The sequence below is a fragment of the Anolis carolinensis genome, chromosome 3 (genome assembly GCF_035594765.1).
Source record: "Anolis carolinensis isolate JA03-04 chromosome 3, rAnoCar3.1.pri, whole genome shotgun sequence".
Classification (NCBI taxonomy): domain Eukaryota; kingdom Metazoa; phylum Chordata; class Lepidosauria; order Squamata; family Dactyloidae; genus Anolis; species Anolis carolinensis.
Window position 1 is genome coordinate 3003566 of NC_085843.1, and position 24480 is coordinate 3028045.

A 24480-nucleotide genomic window follows, 5' to 3' on the forward strand; every position below is an offset into this window, starting at 1 on the left:
TAGACAGACACAGAGGCATTTTTTAACATCTTTCCAGCTTCACGATTTCCAGCCACAGGGGGAGCTGTTGCTTCACCGTCCATTGGTGGCTGTTCTTCCTCATTCTTTTCCTCGTGAGCAGTTTTATGGTGTTGTAGATTAGTTAAATTAGCCTCCCGCATAAAGCGTCCCTAAATTTTCCCTACTTGACAGATGCAACTGTCTTTCGGGGCTGCTAGGTCAACAGCAAGCCGGGGCTATTTTTTTTTTTAATGGTCGGAGGCTTAACCCGACCCGGGCTTCGAACTCATGACCTCTCGGTCAGTAGTGATTTATAGCAGCTGGTTACTAGCCAGCTGCGCCACAGCCCGGCCCCAATGTTATTTACCTATTAAGCAGTAGACCCTCTGGATTGTTTTTAGGATTCATTCAGCACTTTAAGTATTACACCTGCTGTATAATTATCCCTCCCTGATAACTTGATATTGCTTTGCACCTTGGCCTGGATCTTTTGACCCAAATCGGGATTTTAATATTATTGTCTATATTGACTTTTATGACTGTTTTTAATCATGTTGAAGTTTTACTGCTCGGTTTAATGTTTTATCTGATTTGTGCTGTCGTGTCTGGGCATGGCCCCATGTAAGCCGCCCCGAGTCCCTCCGGGGAGATGGGGCGGGATATAAGAATAAAATTATTATTATTATTATTATTAACTCTGGACATGGGCCAGCCATCCTGTTCTGAGCTCTTGTCTCTTATCACACTTTACTCCCATGCTTACAACTGAGAAGCAGGTGGGATGGGAACCACCAAAGTTTCACATCCTGTTTCACTGCCCAACCGTCAGCAGTCTCTTGTATCCTATGGGGTTTGGTGCAGATCAATATTATCCCATGGAAAGAAGTACTGTAGAGTCTCGCTTATCCGACTTAAAACTACCGGGCATAATGTCAAATAAGCAAAACTGAAGGGTAATAGGGAGGGTGGCAGAAGAAGGAGCTTCTTTACATTTAAATTATTTACATTTTTCAGATGCTTAAAAAAGAGAATCAGAATGCTACAAACTGCTGTCCTGGGTATAAAATCTTTTCTCCTTCCATTCCCCCATTGTCATTTTACCACACATAAAAAATCATCAGGTAGCAGCATGAAGCACAGCATGAACCAGCACTGGAACAGTATGATATTTCACCTCCACTGTTTTGTAAGGATAAACCCCTGTAACTATAAATGTATTTCAAGTGTTCTGTTATCCTTTGTTAAGTTGCTATACGTTTGGTATTTGAGGGTGGAAGAGGGGGTTGCTGTTTCTGTATGCCTTTAAGTTGACTCTGACTTAAGTAAACCATATCATAGGAAGGCATAGTGGCATCAAAAGTTTTTTAGGATCACCATTGCCTTCTTTTAGATTGAGATGGCTTGACTTGTCCAAGATCACCCAGTAGGTTTACGTAGTTGAGTGGGGATTTGAACCCTTCCAGGGTATTCTATTCAGGCTGCATAGATAACTTCCAAGTTCTGAAGAGATGATACATATTTGTTCACTAACCCACCCAGGACAACCCCAAACTCAAAGTGCCCATTATCAAAGGATGATCCTCAGAATAGTTTTTGTGTGCCTTCAAGTTGTTTCATACTTGTGACAATCCAATGGTGAAGCAATCACTGAGTTTTAATGGCAAAAACTATTATTAGGGGGTTTCCCTTTACCTTCCTCTATAACTGAAACCCCTGACCGAAGGTGCCCCTGGCCCTCGAGACCCTGTCCCTTTCGCCTCCGGTGCCCTTGGGCCTCGTCCTGCCCACTCCCCTCTTTGGGGACCAGCTGGTCATGGCGCAGGCAGGCTGGGAGGCAGAGGGAGGGAGAGAGGGAGGGTTCACGGGAGTCAGCACCAGGGCTCGAAAAAGGCAGCATGCTTCCCTTGTTCTCGGTGGTGGCCTGGCCTCCCTTCTCCTCCTCCTTTGCTGCCCACCCACCCTTCCTCGCTCACTGGCCCACTCACCGGGCCGGTCCCGGCAGCAACGGCAGAACCAGGACCCAGCCCGGTGAGTGAGTGAAAGAGCGAGTGAGCGAGCAAGGGCGGGCGTCAGATAATACGGTGTGTCGGATTTTTTTTTTATTTCGTGTCAAAAGCATTGGTACAGCAAATACATTTCAAATAATGGAAATAAAAGAAAAGAAATCACAAGCAACTAAATAGTTTTGGACCAAAAGCGGGCAACAGCAACCGCATTGTCTGTAGCTTTAAACAACTCCTCCTCCTCCGTGCATGAGGCAGGGCATTGTGGGCAAGCATACATATGCGGAGTTGTTTGTTCAGCTCCACAGTCACACAAGGTGGAGGATTCCTCCAGGTAGGGCCACCTTGCCAAGTTGTCTTTTGATCTGCCCACTCCGCTTCTGAGTCTGTTCAGGGGCTTCCAAGTTGCCCATTCCTGGTTTGCCCTGGAGGAAGGAAGACCCTCTTGGGGGGCCATCCAGTTAGAATTGCCAGGTTTAGCTGCTGGTGTGTCGGATGAGTGGAAGCCAGATAAGCGGGACTCTACTGTAGTTCTAAACTGGTGTCAGTCTCCAGGGACAAATGCAAGATACTTCACTTCGGCAGAAAAATTGGAAATCAAAGATACAGAATGGGGGACGAGGCCTGGCTTGACAGCAGTGTGTGCGAAAAAGACCTTGGAGTCCTCGTGGGGAACAAGTTAAACATGAGCCAACAATGTGATGCGGCTGCTAAAAAAGCCAACGGGATTCTGGCCTGCATCAATAGGGGAATAGCGTCTAGATCCAGGGAAGTCCTGCTCCCCCTTATTCTATTCTGCCTTGGTCAGACCACACCTGGAATCACACTGGGTCCAATTCTGGGCACCACAGTTGAAGGGAGATGTTGACAAGCTGGAAAGCGTCCAGAGGAGGGCGACTAAAATGATGAAGGGTCTGGAGAACAAGCCCTATGAGGAGAGGCTTAAAGAGCTGGGCATGTTTAGCCTGCAGAAGAGAAGGCTGAGAGGAGACATGTACAAATACGTGAAGGGAAGTCATAGGGAGGAGGGAGCAAGCTTGTTTTCTGCTGCCCTGCAGACTAGGACGCAATGGAACAATGGCTTCAAACTACAGGAAAGGAGATTCCACCTGAACATCAGGAAGAACTTCCTCACTGTGAGAAGGGCTGTTCACCAGTGGAACTCTCTGCCCCGGGCCATGGTGGAGGCTCCTTCTTTGGAGGCTTTTAAGCAGAGGCTGGATGGCCATCTGTCGGGGGTGCTTTGAATGCGATTTCCTGCTTCTTGGCAGAATGGGGTTGGACTGCATGGCCCATGTGGTCTCTTCCAACTCTACTATTCTATGATTCTATGATTCCTTTAATGTAAGAGGCTTTGGGTAGGGCACGGGATATCTTGGCTTTCAGATATGGTTGTTTCTCCTGATTAAAAAAAAAAAAGAAGTAATTCTGACCATATGATGAATATTAGATTGTTAGTGACATACTGTTCCCTCGCACTTTATTTTCCCTCCTATCTATCCGAACCCAAATTATCTCAGGAAATGTTTTGATACTTGTCCAGGCACTTTATTAACAGTCTTGAAATCATGCACTTTTGACCTGATTCCCCCATTTTATCCATTGATGGTATTGTTTGTTTTATCACCTTCCCTATCTGTTTTTATGGTTGTTTTTGTATCTTGTGCTTTTAATTTGTATCTGAATGTTATGTTTATATTGCTTTTATTTACTTACATTGGTTTTAACTGTCATATTTGTTTTGTTTTGGGCTTGGCCACATGTTAGCCGCCCCAAGTCCCTTCGGGGAGATGGTGGTGGGATAAAAAAATAAATTATTATTATTATTTTATTGTATGACACAGCAAACAAGATAGATATGCTGGATTTCGTATCACAAAATCACAAGTCGAACACTTTATTATTATTATTATTATTATTATTATTATTATTATTATTATTAAACTTTATTTGTACCCCGCTAGCATCTCCCGAAGGACTCGATGCGGCTTACAAAGGCCAAGGCCTCAACACACAATATAACAATACAAAACAAAGGCAAATTAAAAGAATTAAAACAGTATAACCCACAAGCAATAACAATACGCTAAAACACACTTCCCAAGTGTCTAGGACTGTGTGATGTATTTTCGGATTGATGTGCGCAGATCCCAGTCAGGTGGCCTTTTGCAGTTGGCAGATCGTAATTTTGTCAATGTCTATTGTTTCCAAATGCCGGCTGAGATCTTTTGGCACGGCACCCAGTGTGCCCATCACCACCGGGACCACCTGCACTGGTTTCTGCCAGAGTCTTTGAAGTTCAATCTTGAGGTCCTGATAGCGGCTGAGTTTTTCCTGTTGTTTTTCCCCAATGCGACTGTCACCTGGGATGGCGACATCAATGATCCAAACCTTGTTCTTTTCCACAACTGTGATGTCTGGTGTGTTGTGTTCCAGAACTTTGTCAGTCTGGATTCGGAAGTCCCACAGTATCTTTGCATGTTCATTTTCCAATACTTTTGCAGGTTTGTGATCCCACCAGTTCTTTACTGCTGGGAGGTGGGACTTGAGGCATAAGTTCCAATGAATCATTTGGGCCACATGGTTGTGCCTCTGTTTGTAGTCTGTCTGTGTGATTTTCTTACAGCAGCTGAGGAGATGATCAATGGTTTCATCGGCTTCCTTGCACAGTCTGCATTTTGGGTCATCAGCTGATTTTTCGATCTTGGCCTTGATTGCCTTTGTTCTGATGTCTTGCTCCTGGGCTGCAAGGATCAGGCCTTCTGTCTCCTTCTTCAGGGTCCCATTCGTGAGCCAGAGCCAGGTCTTCTCCTTATCAGCTTTTCCTTCCATTTTGTCAAGGAACTTTCCATGCAATGTTTTGTTGTGCCAGCTGTCAGCTCTAGTTTGTAGTGCGGTTTTCTTGTACTGATTGTTTGTCTGCTATGTTTTCAGGAGTTTCTGATTTTTGACTTCAATCAAAGCAGGTTCTTCACATTATTATTATTATTACTATTATTATTATTATTATTATTATTATTATTATTATTATTATTATTATTATTATTAAAGATGAATGTATTGCCAGCTCTTAAGTTTCCACGTGTGACTCTGATGGGGAGGCAGAACTCCAAAGGGGACTGCTGATGATATAAGATGGGCAATTCTCTACTCTTAAAGGGACAGTCACCCATGCTTCCTCCTCTCAATGTGCTGAGATGCTCAGGTCCATTGTACAATGGTTGCCAAAAATGTTCAACCACAAGGTTGACTTCGTTCCTTCCTAAGGGCCCATCCTAGGCTACGAGTGACAGCGTTCAGTTCTTGATCCTGCTGCTCTAGGAGATGACCAAACTCAAAATGACTCATTTTCCAATCTCTGATGTCCATATATACCTGCGCTTTATAAATCCCCCATCTGTCTGCACATATAAGGGCCTGGCACTTGCAGGCAGCTAACCGCGTTCGATGCCAAATACATCCAGTATCAATTCTCTCTTTTTTGGAGACCTCCCACGTCGGTGGTGCCAGGTGATTCTGGGACACGAAGGACGGCCATCTGCTTCCCTTGGCAGCTCCGGCACGTTCTGGTTCTCACTATAGCCCTCAAGCTGCTCAGTTTGGGGTGAAGGGAGTATTTTGAGCTTTGCTTGTGCCCAGTGAGTGGAAGGAACCATCCCACTCTCTTTGGCTCTGGTCAGACCTCGTCTGGAATAAGACCGTGCCCAGTTTTGGATGCCGGAGTTCAAGAAAGATATGGGCAAGGGAAAGGTGTCCAGGGAGGGGCCAGCAACATGGCCAAAGGTCTGCGAAGGATGAATCCCACTGAGGAGTGGTTTAGGGAGCTTGGAGAAGACAGGGTTGAGATGGGACAAAAGAACCATATTTGAAAGGATGCCACATTGAGGAGTAAGCATTAGTTTGGTTTCTGCTGCTCTAGAGACTACAGGAATGGATACAAGATGCAGGAAAAGAGATTCAACTAAGTTTTTGGGAAAAATTCCTGAGGCTAGGAGTAGTATATGCTGCCTGGGAGTCTTGTGGTGCCTCCTTTGCTGGAGGTCCATCTGTTAGGAGTGCTTTGATTGTGTCTTCCTGCATGGCAGAATGGATGGTTCTTGTGGTCTCTTCCAACTCTATGATTCTATGTCAGGCATGGGCAAACTTCGGTCCTCCAGGTGTTTTGGACTCAGGATCGGCCCTAGGCAATTTTCAAGTGTAAGCAAACCATATCCCCACCCCAAATGCAGTGAGAGTGGAAGAAGCGAGCCATGGAGATTTCCCCAAAGTGCCAGGCCTTGGCTGGAGGGAGGAGTTGCTGTTTCCTAGAACTTTTGTTTGTCCGCCTCTCTCTCTCTCTCTCTCTCTCTCTCTCTCTCTCTCTCTCTCTCTCTCTGGGCATTGTACTGGGTGCCTCAATAGCGCCCCCAGGGAATTGGCGCCTTCCGCATTTGCGTACTTCGCTTACCGGTTCAGCCGCCCCTGTTTGGACTTCAACTCCCACTAATCCTAACAGCCTACCAGCACATTCTGCATGCCTGGGGACAGTGTGCTGCTATATCCCAGATCGGAACTTCCCTGAAAATAAGACAGTGTCTTATATTAATTTATGCTCCCAAAGATGCTCTAGGTCTTATTTTCAGGGGATGTCTTATTTTTCCATGAAGAAGAATTCACAATTATTGTTGAACAAAAAAAAATTGAACATTTATTATATACTGTACAGTAGTTGTCATCACAAACTAGCATAACCAGACAAACTGTGAATCCTATCAAGAATTTCTTGTTACTACAACTATTTCCATGTACAACAATCTATGGTACGTACATTTACCGATCCTGCATGCTCTGGTGTTCATTGGGCATGTTTCCAAACAAAAACTTGGCTAGGTCTTACTTTTGGGGGAGGCCTTATATTTAGCAATTCAGCAAAACCTCTACTAGGTCTTATTTTCTGGGGATGTCTTATTTTAGGGGAAACAGGGTAGTTCAGAATTACTTCCCTCAGTCTAGCTAGACAGACACTAGCCTCCTGGAGATGCAAGAAAAAAAGGCAGGAAACAAAACCAGCTCCGTACCTGGCATTCATTGACCTTGCAAAAGCATTAGACACACTGCTTACCCTTCAATTAAAATCACAAGCAAGTAATTTTTAAAAAGGATATTATAACTATATTTTCAGTCAGGTGTTGGATCGTAAGGCAGTTGTTGACCTTGCAACGGCATTTGGCACAGTGGAGCCCAGTGCTCTCTGGATCATCCTCCAAAAATTTGCCCTGACAAATTTGTGAACATTATGCAGCTCCTCCATGATGGCAACAGTCTTGGACAGCAATGGCTCCCAAAGTGACCCATTAAAGGTGGAAGCAGGTGTCAAACAGGGATGTGTTATTGCCCCCACCTTATTCTCCATCTTCATCGCTATGATCCTGCACCTTGTTGATGGGAAGCTTCCCACCAGAGTGGAAATCATCTATTGGACAGATGGCAAGCTATTTAATGTCAGGAGACTGAAAATCAAAACCAAGGTCACAACAATGTCTGTCATAGAACTGCAATATGCTGATGATAACGTACTCTGTGTGCATTCAGAAGACCTACAAGCCATTCTAAACACCTCTCACTGAACGCTGAGAAAATCAAAGTTCTCTTTCAGCAAAAGGCACCAGCCAATCTCTCTGCAAGGCCAGGAATACAGCTTAATGGTGTAACATTAGAAAATGTTGACCATTTCCGCTATCTTGGCAGCCACCTCTCCACAAAAGTCAACATCGACACTGAAATACAACACTGTCTGAGCTCTGCGAGTGCAGCATTTTCCTGAATGAAGCAGAGAGTGTTTGAGGATCGGGACATCCGTAGAAATACCAAGGTGCTTGTTTATGAGCTCCCAGCCCTATTATACACCTGCAAAACGCGGACCACATACAGACGTCACTCTCGACTTCTGGAATAATTCCATCAGTGTTGCCTCTGAAAAATTTGCAACTCTCTTGGGAAGACAGGAAGACAAATGTCAGCGTGCTGGAAGAAGCAAAGACCACCAGCATCAAAGCCATGATCCTCCACCATCAACTATGCTGGATTGAAGGCTATGTTGTCCGAATGCCCAAAGATCACCATTGTCCCCTGGGCAACATCTCTGCAGACAGCCAATTCTCTCACGCCAGAAGTGGACAGGAAAAGAGAGGCAAAGATGGGCTTAAAGTCAGCCTTAAAAACTGTGGCATAGATAATGAGAACTGGGAAGTCCTGGCCCTTGTGCTCTAACTAGTGGTCAGCTGTGACTAACAGTGCTGTGGGATTCAAAGCGGCACAAATGGAGGGTGGAAGTGAGAAATATGTGAAGAGGAAGGAGATGCATCAAGCCAACCCTTGTCGGAACTACTTTCCATCTGGAAACTGGTGTTCTCACTACGGAAGAACATGAGGGGCTGGGCTGTGGTGCAGGCTGGTGAGCAGCCTGCTGCAATAAATCACTCTGACCATGAGGTCATGAGTTTAAGGCCAGCCCGTAGCGGGGTGAGCACCCGTCAATTAAAAATAAAAAAAATAGCCCCTGCTTGTTGCTGACCTAGTAATCCGAAAGATAGTTGCATCTATCAAGTAGGAAATAAGGTACCACTTATAAAGTGGGGAGGCAAATTTAACTAATTTACGACGTTGGAATGAGGAAGTGCCATCGCAGTGGATGATGAAGCAGCTGCTCCCCCCTGTGGCCAGAATCGAACATCCCTTCAGGAGAAGGTTAAATTGCCTCTGTGTCTGTCTCTGTCTCGGTTCTATGTGTATATGGGCATTGAATGTTTGCCCTGTGTGTGTATAATGTGATCCGCCCTGAGTCCCCTTCGGGGTGAGAAAAAAGGGCGGAATATAAATACTGTAAATAAATATAAATACTGTAAATAAGAATAGTTCCCCACAGTCACCTAAGGACCCACCGCCAAGACCCTGCAAATGGAAGGCCATCCTATCCAGACACATGTAATCACCAATGATGATGAGATGCACCCTATGCCAGCCTTTGTTCCTGACAACTTACCTATGTACAGGGGTGAATTGCTCTTGCTGGCAAAATCGTCGATGTAGGAGATGCCGAAGGGCTGGATGGGCACCCCGCCAATCCCCAGCAGGGTCTGTCCGAGAAACAACAGCCCCAGGACCATGGAGCTTCTCTCCACCTGGCTGGTGCACACTTCGGACACAGAGGTGCCCTTGTGCCCCGGGAGGCACATGTCCGTCAGGTTGCTTGATGTTTCTGCAGGGACAAAGAGGCAAAGGGCATTCCTTCGGCAGTGCAGTTGCCTTCTCCTACGCATCTGTTTACATCTCACCACTTCGACCTGGACCTTCCAAACTGGTTCCCATCCTCTCCCATTTCCCTACAACCCTTTGGGAGACAGTGGCCTCCGTTCAGTTGCTAGTCCCAACACCAGGCTACAGCTATTGATTCTACTAGATTTGCCAGAGAGATTGGCTTTAGTCGGGCTGTGGCGCAGCTGGCTAGTAACCAGCTGCTATAAATCACTACTGACCGAGAGGTCATGAGTTCGAAGCCCGGGTCGGGTTAAGCCTCCGACCACTATTAGCCCCGGCTTGCTGTTGACCTATGCAGTCCCGAAAGACAGTTGCACCTGTCAATTAGGGAACTTTAGGGACGCTTTATGCGGGAGGCTAATTTACAACACCATAAAACTGCCAGCAAAACACAAGGAAAGGAATGAGGAAGTACAGCCACTACTGGATGGTGAAGCAATAGCTCCCCCTGTGGCCGGAATCGTGAAGCTGGAAAAATGTTAAAAATGCCTCTGAGTTTGTCTAATGTATGTTGTTTGTCTGTTGGCATTGAATGTTTGCCATATATGTGTTCATTGTAATCCGCCCTGAGTCCCCTTCGGGGTGAGAAAGAAGGGCGGAATATAAATACTGCAAATAAATAAATAAATAGTCTTCCAAATGATTTGTTGTGACTCAGCCACAGCATAGCCAGAGTGAGGATGAAGAAGGGGATTCTGGGTTTCAGATACAAGAGCTAGATGAGGGGATGCAGGATGAATTTCAGGAGGATGGCATGGGAACCATACAGGCTGATTCAGAGGCTCAAGAACTACAGTTTGAGCAGAATGAACTGTTGACCGCACAGGCCATGGATAACAGCCAGCATGACATTCCCTTGGGAATTAATGAGCAGGAGACGTCTCAAGCCCAAGCTCCGGTTCAGGTGTTAGATAATGAGGACCTTGAATTATCTAGGGCGGACCGTCTGTTATGGAAAGGAGTTCAGCCTCATAGGAGTGTGAGATTGGCGAGTAAGCGAGAGGCCTCCACAGGAAAGAGAAACGCCTTTCTAGGGTGCTTTTAAAAATGTGTGTTGGGAAATAGATTTTTGTCAAAGCAAATTCTCGTTTCATCTGTGTGGATGTTTCTGCTTCATGCCTAGAGAAGATTTCTGTTCCTGGATCTTGGAAACCTTGTGCCTTGTTCTTTGGGATCTATCGTTTACTGCTTTGGCTAATGGACTTGTGGATTATTTTGGCTTATGAATTATTGGATTTCTATTGACTATTTTACTGCCTGCTTTGATTTATATCTGCTTTTGCTCAATAAAACTACAAAAGACAATCTCCCGTGTGTGATTGGTGTCTATAGCAAGGTGAACTATTCTGAGGTGCGACAGGATTCCAGCCAATTGCTGAAATCCAAGAGTTGTTGAATTCATAAGACTCATACAAGTGTTTGTACCACTGAGTAATTAATTCAGCTTCTCTGCTAACTGTATTTGTTCCATGAGAGGCCATGGTGGTACATTCCTTGGACTACTGTAATGTGTTCTATGTGGGGCTGCCTTTGGAGACTGGAAACAGCCAGATTGCTAACTGGGACTGGCTACACATCACCTTTGTTGAACAGCTCTGTGGGCTGCCAGTTTGTTTCTGGGCCCAATCCAAAGTGATGGTTATTATCACCTATAAAGCTCTACCTTTTGGAGAATTATGATCTTTGGAAAGGTGTGACCTTGTTAGAAATCATGACCTTTTGAAAAATGATGCCATAACCTTTTGGGAAACAGAAATCTCCACAACCTTTTGGAAAATGGCATTCACCACCATTTTGGAAAATCAGGAATCTCCCTAAGAAGAGTTAAAACTCATTTTAGTCAACCTTCTCCTTAGTGGGAAATATCCAGTAGTATTCATGCAAGGCAATTAGGTTTCTTGGCTGTTAGACTGATATACCTAGATAGCTCTTTGAACTGTTAGGGACAAAGATATGCCACACACACACACACACACAGAGAGAATCTCACTTATCCAACCTTTGATATCCAATGTTTTGTATTATCCAACATTTGTATTTCCGTTTCGTATCATCCACTTGGATGGCACGAAATGGAAAGCCCCCCCCCCCCCCCCAAAAAAAACAAACCCCAAAAATGCAATCGAAACGAAAGGCAGGCAGGAGCCAGTATCGGTAGTGCTTTGATATATGAAGAGGGAGTTGGACTGGTCTCTTCCAATTCTATGATTACCTCTCTTGGAGACTTTGCAAATTGTAACTATATCTCCAGGCAACCTGTCTGTCCAGAAATGGCAGCAGGAGCACAAAAATAAAACGGAGTGCGCACCGCACACATCCAGGCATCAACACCTTTGTCAGACGATCCTCAACTTTCCTGGTAGCTGAAGTCAGAAGGGATGGATCTGTGGGTCTCACTTTCTCCCACATCCTTGAGAAATCTCTAGTTCTTTCCCTTTTGCTGATGGAGAGGTTTGCAAATTGGGGCAAGTACTTCCTAAGAACAAATTACCGTATATACTCGAAGATAAACCGAGTTTTTCAGACCTTATTTATGAGCTGAAAAAGCCTCCCTCGGCTTATAACCGGGTCAAAGTCAAGGCCAGCAAGGAGCCTGCAGGCTATTGCTTGCAATATGTGATCTATTTCTCTCTTCTCCTCCCTTATCAGTGTGTTTTCTTTTGCAAAGCCTCCCTGGCTCTTAATCAAGGGAATGTTTTGAAAAGAGAAAGGCACTCTTGCAAGTCAGGAAGAAGAAAAATATACATTCATTAATCTTATGAAAGCACTTTCCCCTGAAATATTTGTTAAACTCTCCTCCAAATATATAGGCATTAACCCCTTGCAAGCTTTTGCCATCTCTATGTACCTTTATATGTGTATCTAGCTATATACATTAATTTTATATATGAATTTCCCTTCATATGTTTGCAAGTCTTTGCAAATCCTTTATACATATAGATCCATGTACCTGTGTATCTGTAGCCATACATACACATTAATTTTATATATGAATTTACCCTCATATGTTTGCAAGTCTCTGCAAATCTATATATATAAAAGAGTGATGGCATCACGGCAATTCACAAAACAACAAAAGTACAGGCCCCCCAACCTCAAAATTTGACAACACAACCCATCATCCACGCCTCAAGGTTGATACAACAAAAAGAAAAGAAAAACAAAGTCCTAATTAGAGGGAGAGCAATAATTTTTTTATCCAATTGCTGCCAGTTTAGAGGGCTAATCTCTGCCCACTTGGTTGCCTAGCAACCAAGGGACAGCCAGGTTTCAGTTAGGGGACAGGCAGATTTAGGCCTCACTTAGACTTCTTCCACAGATTATCTAATTTGCACTGGATTATATGGCAGTGTAGACTCAAGGCCCTTCCACACAGCTATATAACCCATTTATAATCTTATATTATCTGCTTTGCACTGGATTATCTTGACTCCACACTACCATATAATCCACTTCAATGTGCATTTTATACAGCTGTGAAGAAGGGGCCTCAGATAATCCAGTTCTGAGCAGATAATATAAGATTAGAAATATAGAGTAGAGTCTCACTTATCCAACGTAAACAGGCCGGCAGGATAAGTGAATATGTTGGATAATAAGAAGGGATTCAGGAAAAGCCAATTAAACATCAAATTAGGTAATCGTTATACAAATTAAGCACCAAAACACCATATTATACAACAAATTTGACAGAAAAAGTAGTTCCATGCGCAGTAATGCTATGTAGTATTTACAGTAGAGTCTCACTTATCCAACACTCTGGATTATCCAACGCATTTTTGTAGTCAATGCTTTCAATATATCGTGATATTTTGGTGCTAAATTCATAAATACAGTAATTACTATATAGCATTACTGTGTACTGAACTACCTTTTCTGACAAATTTGTTGTCTAACATGATGTTTTGGTGCTTAATTTGTAAAATCATAACTTAATTTGATGTTTAATAGGGTTATCCTTAATTCCTCATTATCCAACATATTTGCTTATCCAACGTTCTGCCAGCCCATTTATGTTGGATAAGTGAGACTCTACTGTACTGTATTTACAAATTTACCACTAAAATATCACAATGAATTTAAAACACTGACTACAAAAACATTGATTATGAAAAGGCAGACTGCGTTGGATAATCCAGAACATTGTATAAGCGAATGTTGGATAAGTGAGATTCTTCTTTAATATGAAATAATTTCTGGGATAGAATAATGCAGAACAATATAATCTCTAAAACGAGGATAGTAAATAAACAGGGGAATTCCACACAGGAAACAATCAGGGCCAGCTAACACCTCCCAACAAAGTATTCCCATCATCAAAGTCTGGAAAATCCTCTGTTTTCTCAGGGCCACAGACAGTAGAAGCACATAAAATATCGCAAACAACACCACTCTGAAAACAAGGGAATTCCAGACAGGAAACAATCAGGGCCAGCTAACACCTCCCAACAAAAAATTCACTCAGTGAGGAAACAGCCAGGCTTTAAAGCTGCAAGGCCATTACATCCTAATCATTTTTCCTAATTGCAGCATTCATACTTGCCTCCAACAAACAAAAAAAAACCCAATCAGAAATATTGTATATTCACAACCTTTAGGAAATAATATCCCCTGATGGCGCAGCGTGTTAAAGCGCTGAGCTGCTGAACTTCTGGACCGAAAGGCCACAGGTTTGAATTGGGGGAGCAGAGAGAGCCCCCACTGTTAGCCCCAGCTTCTGCCAACCCAGAAGTTCGAAAACATGCAAATGTGAGTGCATCAATAGGTACTGCTCCGGCGGGAAGGTAACGCCGCTCCATGTAGTCATCCCACATGACCTTGGAGGAGTCTACGGACAACGCCGGCTCTTCGGCTTAGAAATGGAGATGAGCACCAACCTCCAGAGTAAGACACGACTGGACCTAATGTCTGGGGAAAACCTTTACCCTTGACCTTAACTACCACCAATTCCTCAATACTTTATTTCCCAGACCACCAGACTTCGCCACAGCAACGCGTGGCCGGGCACAGCTAGTATCTATATAAAGAGAGATGTCTGGATAGTTATGAATATATTCTTACCTACCTATATTACAGGAGGGAAATGCAGACACACACACACACACAGAGGGGGGATTTGCAAATGTTTCAGGGGGAAATGCATATGTGAAATTAGTATCTATAATTATAGCTCTATATCTAGCTCTGCATTGTTTATATAAGCATTGGATGTTTGCCTGTTACTATGTTGGAAGCTGGCCTGAGTCCCCATGGGGAGATAGGACAGGATACAAATGAAATTTTGGTTGTTGTTGTTGTTATTATTATTATTATTATTATTATTATTATTGACACAACGACGTTGTATGACACAGCAAACAAGATAGATATGCTGGGTTTCGTTTCACAAAATCACAAGTCGAACACTTCCCAAGTGTCTAGGACTGTGTGATGTATTTTCGGATGATGCGTGCAGATCCCAGCAGGGTGGCCCTTTGCAGTTGGCAGATCGTAATTTTGTCAATGCCTATTGTTTCCAAATGCCGGCTGAGATCTTTCGGCACGGCACCCAGTGTGCCCATCACCACCAGGACCACCTGCACTGGTTTCTGCCAGAGTCTTTGAAGTTCAATCCTGAGGTCCTGATAGCGGCTGAGTTTTTCCTGTTGTTTTTCGTCAATGCGACTGTCACCTGGGATGGCGACATCAATGATCCAAACCTTGTTCTTTTCCACAACTGTGATGTCTGGTGTGTTGTGTTCCAGAACTTTGTCAGTCTGGATTCGGAAGTCCCACAGTATCTTTGCGTGTTCATTTTCCAAGACTTTTGCAGGTTTGTGATCCCACCAGTTCTTTGCTGCTGGGAGGTGGTACTTGAGGCATAAGTGCCAATGAATCATTTGGGCCACATAGTTGTGCCTCTGTTTGTAGTCTGTCTGTGCAATTTTCTTACAGCAGCTGAGGATATGATCAATGGTTTCTATTATTATTATTATTATTATTATTATTATTATTATTATTATTATTATTATTATTATTATGTTATTGTTGATACCATATTTTTGTTGCCCCTACTTTTCCACTTATAAAGCTAGTTTATTGTTTTTCTTTGAAATGCAGTAAATATTCAAAAACATTTAACCTACTGATGCCTTGATTAATGAAATTTTGTTGGTATCTATTTTTATTTTGAAATTTACCCATAGCTGCTGCATTTCCCACCCTCGGCTTATACTCGAGTCAATAAGTTATACCAGTTTCTTGTGGTAAAATTAGGTGCCTCGGCTTATATTCGAGTCGGCTTATACTCGAGTATATACGGTAATCATGTCAGAAGTGACTTGAGAACATACTGCAAGTCGCTTTTGATGTGAGAGAATTGGCCATCTACAGAGATATTGCTCAGCGGACGCCCGGATGTGTTGCTGTGAGACTTCTCTCATGTCCCCACAAGCTAGAGATGACAGACAGGAGCTCACCCCATCTCGTGGATTCAAACCGGCAACCTTCAGGTCAGCAACCCAACCTTCAGATCAGCAGTTCAGCCGGCACAAGGTTTTAACCCATAGCGCCACTGCGGCTCTTCCAAAAAATGAACTCGCTGACATTCTCAACACCTACATCCAATAGTAGACTATTCCCAGCATGGGGTGGGTCTCCAAACCTGTTGATCTGAAGATGAAAATGTTCTGGACATTGAGGTGGCACAACTTGAACTCAGAACTGCATCCAAGAGCAAACAAGCACAAACCTCATGGTTTAATACAAAGAGACCCGAAGCTTGAATTGGAAGAGCTCAGTGCTCAAAGCAAATCTTCTGGTTTCATTTTTTTTAACTATTATATGAATTCTTAAAATATTGCAAGTTAATGAAAATGTTTGCAAAATTTGAAAAGCTCTGATCCAAACAAAGACATCATTCTAATAGAAAGCAGTCTTATAGTGTATCAAATAACTGGTCCATCTTCATAATTCTTTCTGGTAAAGTTTGGTACCCTTCCCAGTCCTGTAATCTCTTTGTTTGTTGTAGATTCTATGGATTAATCACTCTTAGTTTCCAATTAACTATTTTAATTAATGGCCATTTTAATCACTTCTTTCAATAGACATTTCCAGGGGGATCGGCTGCTGTATTGGTCCATTGTAGCAAACCAAATCAAGGATCAGCTTTAAAGTTTTAGCAGGATTTGCTCCTGGGGATTGCAGTCCACTCCATGCATTTGATGAGGCACTTTGTGGTCCATGAAAGCGTCTATAATATAATTCTAGGCCAGCCTTTGAGGGATTATAAGATTGTTGGCTGTTTTGAATTCCCGTTCTTCTTGTTCTTACGTGCCTTCAAGATGACTCTATCCTATCCTAGGGTTTTCTTGACCACATAGAGGAGGTTTGCCACGGCTTCCTTCCGAGGCTGAGAGAATGTGATTTCATAGAATCATAGAGTTGGAGGAGACTTCCTGGGCCATCCAGTCCAACCCCAAAAAACAGGAAAATCGTGTTCAATCGATTTGCCCAAGATCATTCAATTGAGTTGTAGCCCAGCCTCCATCTGAGCTGTCAGGAACTACTTGTGTTAACCTTGACATGATTGCTATTTTATTATGTTTAACATGTAGAACTGTATTTTATTTGGATGTGTTTTGATTTCTAATGACTGTAATTAGCCACCCTGAGTCCCTTTGGGGTATAAAAATAAGGTTGTCACAACAACGTTGTATGACACAGCAAACAAGATAGACATGCTGGATTTCGTTTCGCAAAACCACAAGTCGAACACTTCCCAAGTGTCTAGGACTGTGTGATGTATTTTCGGATGATGCGTGCAGATCCCAGCAGGGTGGCCTTTTGCAGTTGGCAGATCGTAATTTTGTCAATGCCTATTGTTTCCAAATGCCGGCTGAGATCTTTTGGCACGGCACCCAGTGTGCCCATCACCGCCAGGACCACCTGCACTGGTTTCTGCCAGAGTCTTTGAAGTTCAATCTTGAGGTCCTGAGAGCGGCTGAGTTTTTCCTGTTGTTTTTCGTCAATGCGACTGTCACCTGGGATGGCGACATCAATGATCCAAACCTTGTTCTTTTCCACAACTGTGATGTCTGGTGTGTTGTGTTCCAGAACTTTGTCAGTCTGGATTCGGAAGTCCCACAGTATCTTTGCATGTTCATTTTCCAATACTTTTGCAGGTTTGTGATCCCACCAGTTTTTGCTGCTGCGAGGTAGTACTTGAGGCATATGGATCATTTGGGCCACATAGTTGTGCCTCTGTTTGTAGTCTGTCTGTGCGATTTTCTTACAGCAGCTGAGGATATGATCCATGGTTTCGTCGGTTTCCTTGCACAGTCTGCATTTTGGGTCAACAGCTGATTTTTTCGATCTTGGCCCTGATTGCCTTTGTCCTGATGTCTTGCTCCTGGGCTGCAAGGATCAGGCCTTCTGTCTCCTTCTTCAGGGTCCCATTCGTGAGCCAGAGCCAGGTCTTCTCCTTATCAGCTTTTCCTTCAATTTTGTCAAGGAACTTTCCATGCAATGTTTTGTTGTGCCAGCTGTCAGCTCTAGTTTGTAGTGTGGTTTTCTTGTATTGATTTTTTTGTCTGCTGTGTTTTGAGGAGTTTCTGATTTTTGACTTCAATCAAAGCAGGTTCTTCACTTTGCTTGACATATTCTGCCAGGGCATGTTCTTCTTCTTTGACTGCTTGCTTTACTTGTAAGAGTCCTCTGCCCCCTGATCTTCTAGGCAGATATAGCCGGTCAACATCACTGCGAGGGTGCAGTAAATGATGAATGGTCATGAGTTTTCTTGTTTTTCTGTCCAAATCGTCCAGTTCCGCCTGTGTCCAGTTTATGATGCCACCAGTATATCTTATGACAGGTATGGCCCAGGTGCTTATGGCCTTGATGGTGTTGCCTCCATTGATCTTGCTTTTGAGAATTTTTCTGACCCTTTGTGTGTATTCTTTGCTGACCACAGTTTTCACATGTTCATGCTTGATGTTGTCCAGCTGTAATATGCCCAGATATTTATAGGCCTCTGGCTGGTGACACTTTATTGTTTGGCCATTGGGCATATTTATGCCCTCACTTTCAATGATTTTTCCCTTCTTCAATGCCACTGTCAAACATTTGTCCAAACCAATCTCCATGCTGATATCAGTGCTACTACAGTAGAGTCTCACTTATCCAACACAAATGGGCCGGCAGAATGTTGGATAAGAGAAAATGTTGGATAATAAGGAGGGATTAAGTAAAAGCTTATTAAACATCAAATTACTTTATGATTTTACAAATTAAGCACAAAAACATCATGTTTCACAACAAATCGACAGAAAAAGCAGTTCAATACATGGAAATGTTATGTAGTGATTACTGTATTCATGAATTTAGCACCAAAACATCGCAATATATTGAAAACATTGACTACAAAAACATTGGCTACTAACAAATTGACTAAAAAAAAGACAAAGTTGCATAAAATGAACTTACAGCAGCAACATTCTCAGAAATTAAATCCATAAAATGTTCAATCCTTGTTGCCTAGCGAAACAGCTGTGGATCGGGGCGGGAGGCAAACTGCGTTGGATAATCCAGAATGTTGGATAAGCAGATGTTAGATAAGTGAGACTCTACTGTATTATTAAACTCGATTGAGCCTCTTGCACACTTAACCCCCATGAGCCATTTTACGGCCTGGTGCCATTTGAAGGATGATAGGCTATGGATGATGGGATTTGCAGTACTTTCCATCGCTTCGGCTCCCACAGACCACTGCGACGCCCACCAGTGACAGAACTGAACCAAACTTGGCACACAGAACCCCCATGAACACCTTTCCGTCCTGGGGCAGATTGGGGGAGGATGGACCGAGGATGATGGGACTTCCAATACCTTCACTCACTTCTTGAGACCACTGCAACTGCCACAAATGACAGAACTGAACCAAACTTGGCACACATATCCCAAGTGACACGCGTTACAGGCTGAAGCAGTTTGGGGGAGGATGGACCAAGGATTATGGGATTTGCACTACCTTCACCCAATTCACCTCCCACAGATTATTGCAATCCCCACGAATGATACAACTGGGCCAAACTTGGAATACAGATGCAATGTGGCCCACTTTATGCCCTGGTGTCGTGTGGGGGAAGGATGGACCATGGATGATGGGACTTGCAATACCTTCATTCTTCCTGACACCACTGCGACCCCCACCAATGACTGATCAAGACCAAACTTGGCACACAGAGCCCCAATGATCCCTTCTACATCCTGGTGCAATTTGGAGGAGGATGTACATGGACGATGGGATGTGCAGTACCTTCACTCACTTCCCGAGACCACTGCGACCCACACCAAAGACTGATCAAGACTAAACTTTGCACATGAAGTCACCATGACCCATTCTACATCCTGGTGTTGTTTGGATGGGGAAGGTCCATCAATGATGGGATTTAGATATGGGAGTTGACATTGGATCTAGACTACACTTGGAATACAGGCAAACAACCCCTTTCTCATATGACCCGGGCACCGCCGGGTCCCCAAGCTAGTTCCAAATCAATTTTGGTTCCATGGAGAACATACAGAGAAAGTCCTCACCCGAAATGGTGCGGTCGTATTCATAGGGTCCTATGAGGAAGTGAGGAAGCGAGGTGATGAGTCCCGACAGGGCAACCAGGATGGCCCCGTAGCCGATGAATCGGGGCCGGTGGACTCGGCTGCCAAAGTAACTCACAAAGATGATCAGCAACGTGTTCCCCACCTGCGCGGCGAGACGAGGGAGGCAGATTGAGAGGAGAGGCCGAAAGGGCAGGAGAAGCTGCATCCTCAGGAAAGACTACAAAAGAAAAAGATGCCGTGGCCCGATTGCCGTACCTCGTTGAAGGAGACCAAGAGCCCAGAGGTCTGGCTGGAGAGCCCAAAGCGCTTCTCAATGGTGGAAATGGTGCTTCTCATGTAGCTAGAGGTCATCAGCTGCGTGAGCTGCAGGAAGCTTTGGCAGAAGACAAAGAACTACGGAAATAAAAATGAAAAAGAAGAGAAAAATCAATGGGGCCAGGCTGTGGTGCAGCTAGTTAGTAGCCAGCTGCAATAAATCACTATTGACTGAGAGGTCATGAGTTGGAAGCCAGCCCGGGTTGGAGTAAGCTCCTGACCATTAATAGTCCAGCTTGCTGTTGACTTATGCAGCCGAAAGACAGTTGCATCCGTCAAGTAGGAATGTAGGTACCACTTATGCAGGGAGGCTAATTTAACTTGTCATGGGACCGATTCCAAGAGCTGAGTCTGCAAGCTCTTGAATCGGAGCCATAACAATTTGCACTCCTCTGTAGTTCCTACGGACACCTGGCAGCAAAGCATGGGAAATTCTGGAGTGAGAATCAAAACAATTTTAATGAGTAGTTTGTGTTGTAGTGATGATAATGATTCATGGGGTGGGGCTTGGGTGATGATATTTACGTGTGGTGTGACGTTGTAGCAAAGGTAATAAAGATGATTGTATGTAAACATTATGTCATTCTCGACTTTTCCAAGTCGTGTGTTCTTCAATAAAGATTGGTTTTTGATAGCAGCTACCTTTGGTCTGTGTTCATGCTGATCGTTTGAAGTAAGCGTGACATTAACTAATTTACAATGCCTTAAAATCTCCAGCAGCATGCAGAAGAATGAGGAATGAAGTACTCCATCAAGGACTTGGTGTCACAAGTGGACAGTGAAGCAGTAGCTTTCCCTGTGGCTGGAATCAAGCATACCCTCATGAAGCCAGAAGCTGGAATGTTAAATTGCCTCTACGTCTGTCTATATATGTGGTTTGTCTAATGGCATTGAATGTTTGCCATGTACAGTAGAGTCTCGCTTATCCAATGTAAACGGGCCGGCAGAACGTTGGATAAGCGAATATGTTGGATAATAAGGAGAGATTAAGAAAAGCCTATTAAACGTCAAATTAGGTTATGATTTTACAAATTAAGCACCAAAACATCATGTTATACAACAAATTTGACAGAAAAAGAAGTTCAATACGCAGTAATATTATGTTGTAATTACTGTATTTACGAATTTAGCACCAAAATATCACAATATATTGAAAACATTAACTACAAAAATGGCTTGGATAATCCAGAAACTTGGATAAGCGAGGCTTGGATGAATGAGACTCTACTGTACTATGTTGGTAATGTAATATCTATATATATAAAATAGTGATGGAATCCCGGCGACCAACAAAACAACAAAACTAAACACCCCACAACCTAGAAAATTGACAGCACAACCCCTCATCCACGCCTCTAGGTTGATACAACAAAAAGAAAAGAAAAATAAAGTCCTAATTAGAGGTATAGGTACTGCTCCGGCGGGAAGGTAACAGCGCTCCATGCAGTCATCCCACATGACCTTGGAGGTGTCTACGGACAACACCGGCTCTTCGGCTTAGAAATGGAGATGAGCCCCAACCCCCAGAGTCAGACACGACTGGACTTAATGTCAGGGAAAACGTTTACCCTTTACCTTAACTACCACCAATTCCTCAATACTTTTTTTCTCATAACATCATACTTTGCCACAGCAACGCGTGGCCGGGCACAGCTAGTTATCTTCTATATAAACACCTTTTAGTGGCACTTGTTATACAAGCTGCAAAAGAAGGGGATTATGGTGTCGTATTAACATCAGTCTAAACTGGATTTGACTCGAAACAGTGGTAGATCATAGCTCCGTCCCTATGGAATCTCTTACGTTTACTAGTAGTATATATTGCAATGAATACTTTACTTAAGGTATCCACTACTTGTATTCTCATTCACTACATTGTTCTTAACATAAAGGAATACACTTGGCAACACTTACAAAGGTATTATGGAAAAACTATTCCTATACTTTAAGTGCCAATTATGTTAAATAGAAATAAAAACCAGACAAATTGTTATTGTTGACTTAATAACAATCAAAATTGCTGTCGCAGCGTTGAATCAAGTTAAATAAACAGTTGTTAATATGCAGATCTACAATAAGGCAACCCTTCACATAAGCTTTAACATAAAGCTGTTGTAGTCTCTAGTTTGATTTCAATCTTGTCAAATTGAATAAATGAAAAACAAGCAGAATCTACTGCCCTCTTGATAGTGTTCTCAAGTGTTGCTGGAGCGTGGGAAAAGACAGTTCAGTAATTAATATAGCATCTGTATAAGTTCTTCTTAGAGTAGCTCCTGGATACTAGTCATATAACGATATCTTAAGGGTCAAATGAATAGGTTGTTGTTTCTAGGTGTTGATACCAATCTGTTGTACTAGCCAGCTGCAATAAATCGCTCCTGACTGAGAGGTCATGCGTTCAAAGACAGCCCGGGCTGGGGTAAGGTCCTGACTATTAATAGCCCAGCTTGCTGTTGACTTATGCAGCCGAAAGACAGTTGCATCTGTCAAGTAGGAAATTTAGGTACCACTAATGCGGGGAGGCTAATTTAACTAATTTATTATGCCTTAAAATCTCCAGCAGCATGCGGAAGAATGAGGAATGAGAAAGTACTCCATCAAGGACTTGGTGTCACAAGTGGACGGTAAAGCAGTAGCTCCCCCTGTGGCTGGAATCGAGCATACCCTCATGAAGTCAGAAGCTGGAACGTTAAATAATAATAATGATAATTATCATTATAAGTGCTCGACTTGTGATTTTGTGATACGAAATCCAGCATATCTATGTTGTTTGCTGTGCCATAATAATAATAATAATAATAATAATAATAATAATAATAATAAGTTTATTTATATCCCGCCTCCATCTCCCCCAAAGGGGACTCGGGGTGGCTTACAGCAAAATCAGATACAAAACAATAACAAAATACGAAATATCAAAATACAGAACAAAAACCAGTAATAATACAGACATACACAATAACTGGGAAAAAAACCCAGAAATGCAGTATTAAGACATCAAATTAAAACCAATGAGATTGCAAAAGTGGATAAGCAAAGTGCACATTATGAGTTGCAAATTCAGAAATAGATACAGTGCACCAGATTCAATTAAGAACACATTGGGTTGGGAGGAGACCTGAATTAATATCAAGTAATCAGGACCAATACAAAAGGTCGAGAAGTATAATTGTAATTATGATGATAATTGTGATGGGGATGGGTGATTAAATTGCCTCTATATCTGTCTATCTGGTTATCTATATATGTGGTTTGTCTAATGGCAATGAATGTTTGCCATGTATATGTGCATTGTGATCTACCCTGAGTCCCCTTCGGGGTGAGAAAAAAGGGCGGAATATAAATATTGTAAATAAAATAAATACATAAATAAATAATGGATTCCAATCACATCAGCTTAGGTGGAATATCCGTTGTCCAAAATTTTGAGAACACCTTGTTTGCGATTTTCAGGTAAGAAATCTATGCAGGCTGAGTTTCTCATCCCTAAAATGCTTTGCACCACAAGAGTTTTGATTTTGGGTTTATTTATTTTGATTTTAGAACATCTGTATTTGCATATTTTATATATACACAGACACACAAAGAGTTATCTTAATGATGGGACCCAAGCCTAAAGCCAACATTCTCTAGTGTTTCAAATTCACTTTATACACACAGACCGAAGCTAATGTTGTACGACATTTGGAATTATTTTCTGCACAAACCATTGCAAATCAAAGGGGGGGGGGGGGGTCACTTATTTGCCATCCATGTGAAATATTCTGGATTTCCAAGTATTTGGCATTTTATTTATTTATTTATTTATTTATTTATTATTTATTACATCATTTCTACCCCGCCCTTTTCACCCTTCAGGGGACTCAGGGCGGCTTACAACATGAACATATACATTAAAACAATTTATATCACATTTAAAAATCCATTTAGATTAAAATTACATTAAAATTGAGAGCTTACATTAAAAAAAACCTATATAGTTATACATATAAATATACATTCAGGCGCGTTTCAAGTCCAAGTGCGGGCAATAATAGTATAATTATCGCATCTCATTTCTACTGCTACTCGTGCTCAAAGGCCTGGTCCCAAAACCATGTTTTCGTTCTTTTTCGGAAAGACAGGAGGGAGGGAGCCTGTCTGATTTCATTTGGGAGGGTGTTCCATTGGCTTATTCATAGATAAGACATGCCCGTGATGCCGAAATCTGGAGGATTTCTATGTCCTGTGGAAAGTCGAGGGACGCCTGGTGAGCTTTGTTAACTGCGGAAGA

General features: G+C 42.9%; 1 protein-coding gene across 3 annotated transcripts in view; it reads right to left on the reverse strand.

The window, feature by feature from the left end:
- The window catches only part of slco2b1 (solute carrier organic anion transporter family member 2B1), a 233146-nt gene that overhangs the window by 84326 nt on the left and 124340 nt on the right, over positions 1-24480 (reverse strand). For all 3 annotated transcript variants that reach the window (XM_062974408.1, XM_062974406.1, XM_062974409.1), the window contains 3 exons: positions 20148-20285; positions 19872-20034; positions 9025-9240 (listed from right to left, as the gene is read on the reverse strand). In XM_062974408.1, the coding sequence (XP_062830478.1) occupies positions 9025-9240; positions 19872-20034; positions 20148-20285 (517 nt within the window). The remainder of the gene's footprint in view (positions 1-9024; positions 9241-19871; positions 20035-20147; positions 20286-24480) is intronic.